The sequence below is a fragment of the Antechinus flavipes genome, chromosome 1, assembly GCF_016432865.1.
Source record: "Antechinus flavipes isolate AdamAnt ecotype Samford, QLD, Australia chromosome 1, AdamAnt_v2, whole genome shotgun sequence".
Classification (NCBI taxonomy): Eukaryota; Metazoa; Chordata; class Mammalia; order Dasyuromorphia; family Dasyuridae; genus Antechinus; species Antechinus flavipes.
Genome location: NC_067398.1, coordinates 30,717,575 through 30,732,840, shown reverse-complemented (window position 1 = coordinate 30,732,840; position 15,266 = coordinate 30,717,575). Strand labels below are relative to the sequence as shown.

Sequence of the window (15,266 nt, the reverse complement as noted above, 5' to 3'; positions counted from 1 at the left end):
TATCACCTCCAGATTCACATTTATAGCATTATAGATTTAAAACTAGAATGAATTGAATAGGCAAAGCCTTTCATTTTCCAGATAAGGAAACTGAGGAAAATAGAGATTAAGGGATTTGGCTAGGGTCACACAGCAAGTGAGTTTCCATGGCAGGATTCCAACTCAGATCTTATGGATTCCTAGTTCATCACTCTAGTCATTATTTCATTTATCTGCTGGAAGGAACTTAGAAATAAGACAGTCTGATCCTTTCATCTTACAGATGAACAAACTGAGACTCAGAATGAAATGACTTGTTAGAGTTCACACAGTCTGGCTGGTAGTTGATGATAGCCAGGTCAGTCCTCTTGCCAGCACACACTGATAACTATCATAGATTTAAAACTGGAAGGGAACTTAAATTCATCTTGCCCTAAATATTCATTTTACAGATGATGTGCTCAAGGTAAAATGACTTCCTAATGAGTTCATAAATAAAAAGTAACAGAGTTGGGATTTGAACCCAGATCAGCATACTTTCCACCATATTACTATCTCTCACTAATTGTCATCTAAGTTAAAGGCAGTTTCGCATGTCTTAAGAACCAAGGTATCAATTATTTTTATTTCATTTATTAACAGATTTTAAAAACATTATATCAAATTCATATTTCTCTCCATGTTCAAAGACAATTTTGACTTTCTCTATTTTTGTTTTCTATTCAAGTCAGATTAATTTGCAGATTATCTAAAACTGAGATTTCAGGTGTATTTATTTATTGGCCAATTTTATCATTTATTGGCCAATGTTATCAAATTAAGTATAAAAATGCATTATAGCATACACACACCTAAATAAATATATATGCATATGTATATTTGTTTTAAATAACAAAAGGAAGAAACAAAATCTGCCCACAGTGCAGTGCAATATCAAGAAAAATTACTAGGCATCTATCTTCTAATTTTAACCTGCTTTTTTGAAATAATTTAAAAAGGGATTATAAAAAAACATGCCACCTTGATTCTCGGAGAAATGTATTGCAAGTACACTAAATAGTTAATGTATTTTCTAAATGAATGATTTAAAAGAGCTATTAAAGGAGAGGAAATGAGCTTAGGTTTCTAGTAATGACTTCTCCTCTTCAAAATGAAATCTGTAAATCCCTGATTGCAATTTCAAATCCCAAAAGGACCAGCAGTTCTGGGACCAGGGCTCACTGACTTTATGTCTAATAGTACCTGATAAGTAGCATGATTTTTATATTTGTAATTTGGGAGAATATTCAGAATTTATAGTTCCACAGATCATTTGTGAATGAATTTCCCTTTAAAAGAATCTTATTCTGACATCCACTTTTACCTTCGGAGTCAGTGTGCTCAGTACATAGGAAGATGAGACATGGGTGCATGTATATGTATGTAGATATAGCTAGACATATGGGTACATCTATGTCTGTTTATATATGCAAGCACACACATGCACAGAATATCAGTACCATTTTATTCATAAGAGTGCATAATGATTCAGCCAGTGATTTTTAATAAAAGTGCATTTCTAACCATCAAATTTGAGTCTATTATTCTAAGTTAATTGCATTTGCCCTAAAGAGACTTGTAACTGGCTGCCAACCTATTGGTGTCAGCTTCTCCTTATTCATCAGTCAATCTTGTCTTCTCCCTTTTTTTACATCCCATATATTGATCAAATTGATTTGTTAGCATGCTTCTGTAGCTTTCACAGCATTAAAAAAAAAAACAAAAAACCTTTATATCATCCATCAGATGCATTTGATTATAGTATTAGGGTATGTGTTATCTTAATTGAGATTTCAATTGCAAATAAATGCTCCCCTTTGATGGTTTTATATGATTCCCATTAAGAAAAATCCTTATCAATTGAGTCAAAGAAGTGGTCAAAAGACTAAAGCAAAGAGTTAAATATTAAAAGTCCACACCTCAATGATCTAAGAAGTTTCCCCCATCCCCCATGAAATTAGACATTTTTTCTTGAACACACTGGGTCTTGTGCAGATCACCAAAAAATTCATTTCCAATTTCTATGAAAACCTACACACACATAAGCATGTATGTGCAAAGCATTTTATAAACATGATCTCTTTGCAGCTTCCACACCACCCTCTGTGGGACTATAAATTCTGACTATTTTCCCAAATTACAAATATAAAAATCATGCTACTTAAGTAGATAGGTGCTATTGTTGTTCCCATTTTATAAAGAAACTGAGTCTCAGAAAAGGGCTCAGAAAAAACTCTCAGAGAATGAGGGCTCAGTCACATAATTGTTAATATGTTGAATATAGGATTCAAACCCAGGTTTTCCTGAATCTAAGCCCAGAACTCTATTGAATGGATAAAGTGCTAGACATGGAATCCAGTCTGGACTTGATACTTACTCTTTGGTCCAAATCACTTTTGCTTGGTTTCCTCATATAATAAGAAGATTGAATCAATGACCTCAAAAATATCTTCTAGCTTGGGGAAAGTAATGGGAGAGAGTTACCCAAAGCAGTGAGAATGTAGGAGACTTGCCCAGGACCACAGTTTACATTACTGTAACCAAATCCAAGACCTTTTAAGTCAATTGGCAATTAAATACTTATAAGTTCATTGTACCACCCCCTTCAGTTTTTGTTTTAACAAAAAGACAGGAGCAGGATTAGAGAACCTTTAAAACTCCACTTTCCTACAAATCCAGGTTCAGATACTTATTATCTATGTGACCTTGGGAAAATCATTAACCCCTATTTGCCTCAACCATTCCAATATCTGTGCCAAGAAAACATTAAATGGGGTCACAGAGAATCAGATACAACTGAAAAATAAACAACAAGAAGATGGCACAGTGGACAGAGTGATAGTCCTGGAGTCAAGAAGACTAGAATACAAATCCAGGTTTAGATACTTATTAGTTATAGGAGCCCAGGAAAATTAGTTATCCCTTAATTACCTTAGTTTCTTTTTGTGTAAAGTGGGGTTAATAATAGCACCTACTGGGGCAGGTAGGTGGTTCAGTGGATAGAGTATTAGCCCTGAAGTCAGGAGGATCTGAGTGCAAATGTGGACTCAGACATTTAACACTTCCTAGCTGTGTGGCCCTGAGCAAGTCCCTTAGCCCCATTTGCCTCAGCAACAATAATAATAATAATAATAATAATAACACTAGCACCTACTTCAAAAGTTGTTTCAAAGATCAAATGAGATAGGATTTGTAAAGCATAGAGCATGGCACACAGTTGGTACGATGCAAATGTTAGCCATTATAATAATTATTGTTATTTATACATTCTCTTGTCTCCATTAAAGCATAAGTTCCTTGAGCCTGTTTTCTTTTTTTTCTTATGTCTCCAGAGCCTAGCCCATTGTCTGGCACATAGTAGAGGCTTAATAAATATTTGTCGATTGAATATGGAAAAGTCTGGGGAGAAAAGTTAGAATCCTTCAAGGAGTCAAATCACTTCCTGGGAAATGAAAGGGAGAATGGGTTGGGGAATGAACCAATGATCAGATTGAGAGCAAAAGCCATTAGCAGTTGACCTTCATCTGCTCTTGAACCCAGTTTTAGGACTAGAGACCATGATAAGGCATTTTCTCCAGAAGTGAGAGAGTCTCCTTCCTTCCCTTCTTTCTCCCGGAGAGCATCAAGTTTTCGATGCTGTCATTCTACTGCTGAAGTTCAGGGCTTTTTATGGAAATGTTTCTGCAACATCCCAAACAGGCTTTTCAACCTTTCCTTAGATGGGTGCCTATAAAATTCTGCAAACTGCAAGCCCCAGAACGGGCCCATTTCAAGCAACAGTGTTGGGAGGGGTGGGGAAAAGAGTTGGGGAAGGGAAACACAAGTTAAGGCACTCGGCCCCGGGCTGGACAGCTCCCTAAAGGCTCTTCCCCTCTTCCCCAACTACTCTGGAAGTGAGGCAGCCAGCTCCCATCATGCCTGAAATAGACCCCCAAAGAGCATGGAGCAGAATACACCCCAGATCTGGAAGGGAACAAAGGGAAATGAAAATCATCGCTTACTAGGAGACATTTCAAAGATCTCCAAGACAAACCAGCTCAAAAAAAAAAAAAAAAAACCTGAATAAAAAGACTCAGCAAGAAAATTTTGTCACACCCCCCTAAGCCTCAACAGACCTTAACAAGATGTTCATGAGCCCGAGATTGTCTCCTTTCTCCCCAAGACAAAAGACACAGGGAAACAATACAGACTAGCAAGGGATTAGCCTTAAGAAGCAGGAGGAAGATAAAAAAGATTCTTCCATTTTACAATTAGAACTAGCTGCCTGGCCAGGAGAATAACCCAGAAACAAGCCGATCAACCTAAGCCCCAGAAGCCATTATCCCTCTCTGCAACCTAGCTGTCTTTGAAAACTAGTATCTAGGCTGAGCCTATGATAGATTTTTTTTTTTTTTGGAACAAAATCTGTTCTTCCCTTCCCTCCTGTCAGAGGCTCCATTTACCATCTCACTAGGCAGCCCTCTTCCCAAATTCTTCCCCAACACATCTGGTCAACACATCTGTACTCTACTGTACCTCATTTTCCCAAAGCCAACCACCAGAAAAAAGCCATGAGATGACCACATTTTGAGATTCAGTATGTATAGATCAAGGCAAAATTCTCTACATAATGTTGTTCCACTAGATAATTTTGTGTTTTAACTAGAGAGAATAACTTCCTATGCTGAGTCTTACCAATTCAATGTACTTAAAGAAAGAGGGAATTTTGAAAAAGGCTTCAGAAAAATGGTGATTAATATTGGCTTAGAAGGATATTTGAAAGTCTGCCATGTTCCACCAGGCTGCCAAAAATGCCTAAATCTGTTGGCCCTCTCTTTTGGTTGGTGAATGCCTTGGACCACCATTTCCTGTTACTTCCTGGCTAGGATTCACTCCTTCCTTTCCAGAGTTCACTATCTTCTCCCCAAAGACTCTCATTGTTTTATCTATATAAACTGGTCCATATGAAAAAAAGCTTAAAACTAGAATATCTTTTCTAAGGTTCCTTTGAATAGTATGTATGATTGAAAGGGAAAAAATAAAAGATTTAATATCAGATTGAATTCTATTTAATGGCCAACTGATTATCAATTTTATTTGAGGCACCCATATACTTGCCAAGGGTGTTTACTATCATATAATTTATAAAATTCAAAAGGAAGAGGAATTCCTTATTATCTGTGAAGTCTCCTCGTATTCTTGTGCCAATTATATCAAGCCTTAGGACATTTCAGACCTCTTGAAATGATAACTATATAACCCAAAAAATATTCAGCCTAACTATCCACCAAGGAAAGAAAGTAGATGAGAATAGTCATATTGTCCTGCTGATTCTTTTTTTTTTCTTTGTTCTCAAACACCTGGAGATAAATGAGTTTCTCAGTGTGTCCAACAACATATCAGAAAAAATTCTAGGAAGAAAAAAACTCAGAAATCATGAATATTGGGTCTGATTTTATCAATGGACTTGCTATGAGAGCTAGTTTCACTGTGATTACCAAGTGGTTTATATTATTTTTCTGCTTTGTGACTCTCATAGAGCTGTGATCTCATCCATCTTATCTTTGAAGCTTCCTTTAATGATACACATCACAATTTATCTCATTTCACCTATCTATTGCATAAATTCTTTGTGGACCCATTCTTTACATCAAATAACCATTTGATGGAGTTCATCAATAAAGTTCATGAGAGTAGGGTTCTTTTTCTAATCAGATTTTTTAACAGAATATTTTATACATCTTCCCTTAATTATACTGCTACTTACAAAAGTTGTCCAGTTTCTCTCTTCTCTCAATTATCAACAAAGTAATAAATGATTAAAACAATCATTTATTAACACTATATAAGCACTTGAGCTTTTTTTAAATAGAAAAACCTATCCTTGTTCTCAAGGACTTTGAATTTTAAAGAGTATGTTGGTATATAGATAGGTGCATGGAAAATATAGGGGGAAGACTCAAGTTTCAAGAATCTAGCAGATGTGGAGACAAAGAAAAGCTTTCTGAAGAAAGTTACATCTGAGATGAGTTTTCAAGGAAGAAGTGTTGGAATACATGGGAGAGCTGCTGAAATACACGGAAGCTACCTGAGAGTGGCTGCTTGGAGGTCCAACCCAGAATGGATCTCCTCTTGTGAGAAGATACGAGGAGACTGAGAGGCTGTTGCATTGTCTGACCTCTTTCCTCTTCCCTCTGTCTCTAATTATCTCATTCCTAGTCTGCAACACCTGTGTCAGCAAAGGCTGCCCTGCAACTCCTTCAGATGTTATGATCCACAGCTGTGGAGGCTCTCAGAGAATTGACCTGTCTCTTAACAGAGAGGATTTTAAGAAGAGAAGATAAGGAGAAAGACTATCCCGGGCATGTGGAACAATGGATGCAAAAGCCTACGACAAAATCTTGAGGAATGAACACCCACACTTAGAAGATATGATATGGATGATAAGCCATGAAGAGGGACTGTGAGAGTGGTCAACAGCAACAGATTCAGTAGATCAGTTCAGAAGTATTGAGACCAAGAGAAGACAACCATATTAATCAATTAAGAGATGATTACTTTCTAGAGGAGGGAGAGAGGGAAAGGAAGAGAGAAAAAATTTGGAACACAAGGTTTTGCGAGGGTGAATATTGAAAACTATCTTTGCATATATTTTGAAAATAAAAAGCTGTTATTTTAAAAATTAATTAATTTTAAAAGACAGGTAATTGGTAACTTTGGAGATAGTATTTTCAGTTGATTGATGTGGTAGGAATCTAATTTGTAAATGATTGAATAACCAGTATTAGTTAAATTAGTATTTAATTACTACTCAGTAGATTGTTTTTTCATTGAGTTGGATTGGGAAAGGAAAGAAAAATATACGGTAATGGATCAAGATAGTTTATAGGGAGAAATCCTCTATATGATTATCAAATTGATATTCTTAATGATTATCACAAAAAAATCCCAAATGGGATCATGAAGAGTCAGACAAGATTGAATAACAATGGCCTTTAAATTATTTTTGAACATGAATCTTTCAAGGGATCATGTATGATTTTGAAAAATACATGGAAGCTTTGTTGACCTTCTTTGCTTTTCTGTAATAATTTTTTCCTCATACAGAGCCAGCTTAATATAGAAAAGAGAGATCTGCCTTCCTGTGAGGACCTTAGTTGAAATCATAGCTTAATCATATTACCTTTGACCCTAGCAATGTTCCTTAATATCTCAAGGCTCTAGGTGATTCTCTAAACTTTGTCAAGAAAGTGCTGATCTGAACTGGCAAAGGGAGATTCTTCATGTTGGTTTTCCTTTTCCTTTTCAAATCAAAGTCCCTCTATATTCTTACAACTGAGCTCTTCCTTTTAACAAACAAAAAATTGCATAAGACCAACAGATACAGTGAACTTATCTGACTTAAACATATAAGACCAATAGTCTCTCTTCTCTACTGTAATTAAGGAGAATGTGATCTCTAGGATTAAGGTCATTGCAATTACTCAAAATTAAGCACTTAAAAAGAACTGGGTTTGCTTACATTATTACAATCCTTGCATATATTGTTTTCCTGATTTTACTTATTTCACTCTGCATTGGTTCATACAGTTCTTCCTAAAATTCCCTAAATTGCTTAGGTTTGTAATTTCTTGTCATATCATAGCATTCAATTGCATTCAATGGAAACTCCACATGTTTTACTTTTTTCTACTATAAAAATAATGCTTTGAATATTTGACAATAAAGGAAATCTTTCATTTTTTTCTATCTTTCACTTCCTTTGCTGTATGTCCAGGCTTGGGATTCTTTGGGGATGCAAACAATGCGATGACTTTTCTCACATAATTTCCAAGGTCTTTTCCATAACAAGGGGACCAATCTGCAGCTCCACTAACAGGGTACTAGTTTTCAAAACAGACACCTGCTCCTTGGGCTCTGATTTGGCTCAAGCTGACTTTCTTATCTACTGTTTCTAAGGGAAGCAGCAGCTCTCAGAAATGCCAGCAACTCCTAGGAAATGATTTAATTTCCTTGGCTAAATTCTGTATGTACTGAGCTCTGTAAGTGCAGGTCTCAGTATTAGTACCATGAATTCCATGTCTAAAAATGTTGTGCCAGCACCTTCATTAGGAGTACAAAGATTACAGGCACAAAAATGAAGAATATCCTGACCTACAAAGGGTAAGAGTGAGTTAGTAAGCTATTAACTGTTCTCATTTTTCAAAGGATGAATCAAGTTTTATTGGAAACATTCATTACCTTCAAGTTGCTTACCGAGTGTCCTAAACTTGCAATTTCATAGTCGTAGAAGCAGCTTGGTACAATGGAAAGTCATTTGAATTTGGATTTGGATGACACAGGTTCCATTTTTGCCTCTGCCTTCTTTCTTGACCATGTCACTGGACCACAGTTTCTTCATCTCTGAAAGAGAGGGAAAAGAAGGGAGGATCCAAAATTCTTCATTAAGTTCAAAACTGTTTATCTTATTTTTTCTGAAATTTTGAGGAAATTAATAAATGTCTTAAATGCTGAAATTCAACTTATAATGTGCCTGGAGTATTTTAAACTTATTGCTGTGTTTATTTCTATAGCAGATACTTTGAAAGAGGAAGATCCTAAAGAAATAGCTATATCTCTAGCCAGAAAAAATTAGAAAAAGAAAAAAAAAACCTGGTTGGTAAGGCTATGACAGTCGGTAATGTGCAAAGTAAAAAAAAAAAAATTAAGTACTCATAATTGAGCTTTGAGGAATGAAAAAAATAACACTTTCTTGGAGCTATTCTTTCAGTCAGTCTGGATTCAGAATAAAAAAGCCAAACAGTGCATCTGTTTATATCGTCAAGGATATTCACAGTAAGAAGGGCTAGGAAACACATTTTTAAATGAGAGTCAAGAATCCAGAGAATACCTGAACATATACTAGGGTTTTCATGCTTGCTTAAGAAATTGTTCTTTCTTTATAGTTAAATAGACAATACTACTGTAGTTTATTTGCTTAATGAACATTTATTAAGCATTTATATAGCCTATGCTGAAGGAAAGAGTGAATGACAGAGGTTTGAGAGTGCATCTTGGAGAGGTGGTTGTAAGGAAATCACATGGATTGTCAATGTTCTAAGCAACTCTCTAATACTCTGAATTGAAGGGCAGGGGGGCAATCTACATTGATAGAGGGGGGGTTTCCCCATCTGCAGTTCCTTATGTTAATGAACTTATAGATCTGGACTCATTACAAGAAAGACAAAAGTACTAAACATGGATGCAAAGAAAAGTAAAAGCAATCTAGTTGTTCTAGTGGTAGGGTAAACAAATTGTATATACAGAATATACTCAAAGTGAAGTCAAGGAAAAAGGAGAAGCCAAGGAAGGTCTCAGAATCATGAAAGCAAGTAGGGGTTTTAAGAACTTGGAAGCAAGGAGTTGTATGTCAGGTAGAGGACACTGCCAATGGAAAGGCACAGAGGTGGGAAATGAAAGGATTATTGATTTATAGCTATACAGACCCTTAAAGGCCAGTTAATCTAACCTTTTCATTTTGCAAATGAGAAATAAATGCAGGTTGGTTAGAGCTTGCCCAAAGTCATGTAAGTTGTATCACAGTTGATTTCTGAAACCAAATCCTCTGACCCCAAAGCCAGCACCCCACTGTTTACTCATGATAAAAAGGAGGGAGCAGCACATGGGGTGACTGCTACTTTTCTCCTTCAAACACAGAAGGGAAAAATCAAAGCAAATTCACTGCTTCTGTTATGTTTGTTAGTATTGCTAACACCAGCCTCTCCTTTTCAGGGGGACACAAGAAAAGTCAATTAAAGGATTCCCCCTAAAGATCCCACTCAGTTCAATGTCTGCTAAGAAATCCTTAGAGGCCTTGTTTTGGATCAAAATTTGTTGGTTTATCCTAACTGGTGATTTTTCACTTTAAAAACAACTCACTGTTGAGACCACTAAGAGTCCCACAAGCCTGAGCTTTAAACAAAAGCAAATCCACCTTGAAAGTCTACTCTGATATAGAAAATATTTCAATACTCAAATCCCTTAGTTCAGATCTGCAACTAATAATTCTTATAAGTGAGGAAATTCAGCTGAATGTGTTTGGGAAGAGGGTGAGAGAGTGTCCATATGCATGTGTGTATGTGCATGAATCTGTGTGTATGTGGGTGTTGGAGTAGAGAAGGAGATTAAAGATTGGTATCCTGGTATCTGAAAGGAGTTTAGATGCTTGCTGAGAGAGGAGGCAGCCCATCACAGAATCTACCCTACACTATTTATGAAGGGGGATCTCTAGAAAATAGGAATTATGCTGAGAATCCTGGTGGTACAAAGGGATGATCATATTTTGTGCCCCAAAAGAGCACACACACTACCACAGAGGAACCCTGTTCTTTTGTATATCCATTACCAGGAGTGATTCTCAACTAATCATTGCCAAAGCCCTCATGATTATTTTCAGTGTCATAACAATAATAATAATAATAACAACAATTATTGTTATAACTAACATTTATATAGTTTTAACTGTGCCAATTTTGAAAATAGCTTTATTAAATAATATATAATAGTATATATATTGTTTTATAATAAAGATAATATGATAATACCATTATGCATTATAGAATATATGATATGTGCATTTTATATTATAATATCTATATAATCTCACTTGTTCCACACAACAATTTTTGAGATATATACTTTCATTCCATTTTAAAGATGAAGAAATTGAGGTTGAGAAAGAGTAAATGTCCAAGGTCATATAATTATAAAGCTAGGTCTTCCCGACATCAATTTCTACAATCTATCCACTAACCAACTCTTGATTGACCTGTGAGAGTTACAGTTCTGCTTTAGCCATCTAGTATTTTCCCTTGATTTTAGTTTGTCTCAGCTATGCACTTGTATCTCCCCAAACCTCAGAGCTCACATAACCTTCTTACTCTGATAGTTAGGGAAAATGTTCTTGATCTGGCCCTAATTTCATTAGTTACTGTCAAGGCATTCCTACTTTCTTCCAGTTCCCCAAAGTGACTTTTGTTATTGTTCAGTTGTTTCAGTCATGTTCAATTCTTTGTGGCCCATTTTGGGGGTTATCTTGGCAAAGATTTTGATTTGCCATTTCCTTCTACAGCTCATTTTACAGATGAACAAACTGAGGCAAAGAGTATTGAAGTGTTGCTCAAGGTCACATAGATAATAAGTGTCTGAGGCCCGATCTGAATTCATGATGATGACTTTAGGTCCCTTGATCTCTCCACTGCACCACCTAGCTATCTCTCACTGTACCCTCATTTTGACTAGTGATGCACATTTACTATAGAGAAGTCCATGTAGGGGTGGTTTGTAATTTTAGAATAGAACAAATGCTTGAGTGAATGTTGGTTGTGTTATTAAAAGAACCCAGTTTGGCATTGTATGTAAAACACTTTGCAAAACACAATACATGATGCAGATATCAGTTATTACTATTTGTTTTACAAAAATTACTATAGAATCATAAAATCTTCAATCTGGAAGAAACCCATGGGAGGTTGTCTCATCACAAACCCTACCTACTATATCTTCAGCAATTGGTCATCCAGATTCTGCTTGAAGATATTCAGAGTGAGAGAACTTATTTATCTCCAAGGGAGCTCTTTTCACTTTTTGATATGTCTAACTTTCTTTGCATGTTTTAGTCCCAAATCTGTCTCTCTTGAATTTCCAACAATTGTTCCTTGTTCTAGTGTCTGGGGCCAGATATCAAATCTCCACCCTCTAGTTCCTGACATCTTTTCAAATATCAGAAAATCACTACCTCTTAAAAAGTTATTTTCATCTCCAGGCTAAACATCCCTATTTTCCTCCCTTTCTTGAGCTCTCCATTCTTGGTCAGATTTTCTTGTTATCTTTCTATGTCCTATCCTTTTCTGAGCACCAACAGTGTCCACATTCCTTCTAAAATGTGATGTCCATAATTCTAGTACATATGGGACCTGATGAGGGCAGGGCAATGGAATATTATCAACTCCCTTCTTCTAAAAATGACATTTCCATAAACATAGCCCAAAGTCACATTTGCTCTTCTGTCTGACACATCATATGTTTTCTTCTTATTGATCTGACAAGCCATTAAAACCCTTCTGTTTCTTATATGCAGACTGTATTGGACTAACTTCTTCTCCATCCAGGTCTTGTGGTTGCTAGTTTGCTCGTTGATAAGATGTCTCATGGTCTGTTTCATTCAACACAATTCCCATAAAAGGGACAGAAAGTAGAAGATAAGAAATAATGGCTTTCAAAGCAAATGGTAATTCAACACTGTAATCAAATGATGAGTTTCTTTATGTCATATATGATTTCTAAGTGCTTCATTGATGAACAAATGAGGAAATATCAAGGTCACTGGAAACCACATCCAAATTGATCAATTCTTAAAAATCTATGATAGTCTAGGGTACCACTTCAACTCAATATTATTTTGAAAAGTGTTTTACATATTACTTCAAATGCAACAAGAATTTCATAAGAATCTACATTTATCTTGTTTTAGATCCCAACAGAGATCTCTCATTCATCTATACATCCATCTATCCATCTATCATTTATGTTTTTATATCTATATATCTGTAGTTATATATTTCTCTATATAAAATGGCTCATCTACACAGTGTTTATCTTGCTTTTATTTCTATAAAACTGTAGTCCTGATAACTAAATAGAAATCCTAGCTTTGATATATATTAACTGCACAACCAAGAGCAAGGTCCATGACCTTGAAGAGCTCATCTGTAAAATGAGGACCGTTTACCTACTGTTATGAGTGAGATACTTTGAACAATTTAAAATTTTAAACACCAATTCTTATAATTGTTATCTTTATAAATCCATTTTTGTAGTCTGAAGAAAGCAGATAGAATCAAATGGATGGGGAAATTCCACTAGGCTCACTTAAAAAAAAAAAAATGAGGAAAAAAAAAAGAAAAGACAGAAAGAAGGAAAAAAGAAAAAAAAAAAGAAAATCGGGAAGTCAGAAGAAATGCTAACAATTTTTTTTTAATAACGAATTAACCCTTTTTGTTTGTTTCTCTCTCTTTTCCACTATCTCTGTCTCTGCCTCTGTCCCTATCTGTGTCTGTCTCTCTTTCTGGAAGAATTATCCAATTCAAGCCAAAATCCCCTTGAAGATTCTGGTAAGTTCACCACTACTTCCATTCCTTTTTTCTTATTAAGGGCTGTTTTGGTATATGTTAAAGGAATAACTTTAATCTTCCCTTGAATATTTATCAACTTTCTAAATTAATTCATTCCAATTGGAATTAATGGTAAAATTTTAGGAAATTTTTTTGAGCCATTTTAGGAAATGACATTTATTTAGCAGCTACTTTATATTACAATATTTACAAATAGTACCTAATTTAATCCTCACAAGACATCTGAAAGATAGGTACCACTATTAACCACATTTGAGGAAAACCGAGATTAGCAATTTGCCCAGACTCATACAATTAGTAAATATTCTAGGTGGGATTTGAACTCAGGTCTGTCTGATTCCAGGAAATGCTTTATCCACTGTGTATCTGATTGCCTCAAGTTATTGATTTAGCTCTTCACTACGATAAGTTTGTAGCTACACTAAGATAAAAATAAGCTTATTAAGCACCAATTTTGTGCAAAGCATAGTGCTTATCTCTATAGGAGATAAAAGTAAGATTAAGACCTATACCTGCCCAGCAGCAACTTCTTGGTCTAGTTGGAACAATAATAGTCAACACATACCAAAAAGGACCCCACTATTCCTTGCAAGACAAGTAAACATTCATTCTCTGCTGAACTCCTTCTAATGAGAGTGAACTTAGTCTCCTTGAGCTGCTCAAAACAAGATATAAGTTTAGAACATAAGACATAAAAGCATGCTAAGTATTAAATTACAATACAAAGAAATTAACTGAATACATCAGCACAGGAGACTCCCACTGTGAGAATTCTTTCTTTAAAGCACATAATTACTAGTTTACTGTTTAGCTAATACCCCTAAGAAGTTCCCTGAGACACATAGGGGTTAACTAACTTGCTCAGACTTCCACACTCTAAGGATCATGTTCAATATTTTAATTAACTAAAGCTTTCCTGACTCCAAGCCTAGAACTCTACCAGTGATGTGAGAAAAATCCCAGTGCAAGAACCTGGTGGGCCATGTTTAATCTATACTGGATTACTTGCGTCAAGGAGAAGAGGGAGATGAAGAAGGAAGGAAAAAAAATTTGGAACAAAAGGTTTTGCAAAGTGAAAGATGAAAACTATCTTTGCATGTGTTTTTTAATAAAGAGCTGTTATATATATATATATAAATATATATATATAAAGAACCTAGTGACAATTCATTCCTTTGTAATTTATAGTCCTAGAGGATTTCCTGGCCCATAAGAGATTAAGTGACTTGCCATTTTCTGTAATACAATAAACAGTTTTGTCAAAAACAAGACCTGAACCCAGAACTATCAACTAAAAACAATGGGATTCATTTTCTCATCTCATCTCTCTCTAAGACCTAGCATAGCACTATAATCAATGGGCTCTAAACCAACTATGTTGATATGGATGAAAGGAAAACTGAGGCACTTAAAGGATAAAAGGATAAAGGATAAAAGTCCTTAAGACTTTTGTAGCCTATTAATATTTTGAAGAGATTGGATTTATTATTTCATGGATATAAAGAAATCCTGCTAAGGACATTCTCTCTACCAGTGTCACACACGCTGCAATTTATAGTTTTAATGGGGACATTGAGACATCAATCAATTGGCAAGCATTTATTAAGCACCTACTATGTGCTAAGACTGTGCAAGTTGTTAAGGATACAAAGAATGATAGTGTGTGTCAAAGGTGGTACAAGTCTTCCTGAGTCTAGTCCTGTCCTGTATCCATGGCCCCAAACAGCTGCTCAGTATATTTTCCAGAATTAGGTCTTACACTAAATACTTCCATGTTCTTAAACTAGTTTGGAAGTGATAACATTTTAAATGAGTAACAATTCTTCTGAGACCACTTATCCAATTCGTGTTCAAACTCAGAGGACAAGTTGGTTAATTCTTCCATTAGAGTTCCAGGGATAATGTTGAGAAGTTGTGGCTTCTAACACCATCACAGCTCATGAGTCCCCATCAGTATGCTTCTGATTAACATTAATCATCTGCTCTTGATTATTTTTTAGAAAAGGATTTTTACATTTTTATAACCTCAATTTATAAGTTGGTCTACTCTGTGATACCTTTATCAATTGAAAACAGTTCTTTGATTGAGTTACAGAA

At 35.5% G+C, this 15,266-nt stretch overlaps 1 protein-coding gene across 1 annotated transcript in view; it reads left to right on the top strand.

Moving 5' to 3' along the window:
- MDFIC2 (MyoD family inhibitor domain containing 2) overlaps positions 1-15,266 on the top strand; it is a 148,618-nt gene that overhangs the window by 78,793 nt on the left and 54,559 nt on the right. Inside the window, exon 3 of the mRNA XM_051980734.1 lies at positions 13,110-13,148. Coding sequence (XP_051836694.1) covers positions 13,110-13,148 — 39 coding nt within the window. The remainder of the gene's footprint in view (positions 1-13,109; positions 13,149-15,266) is intronic.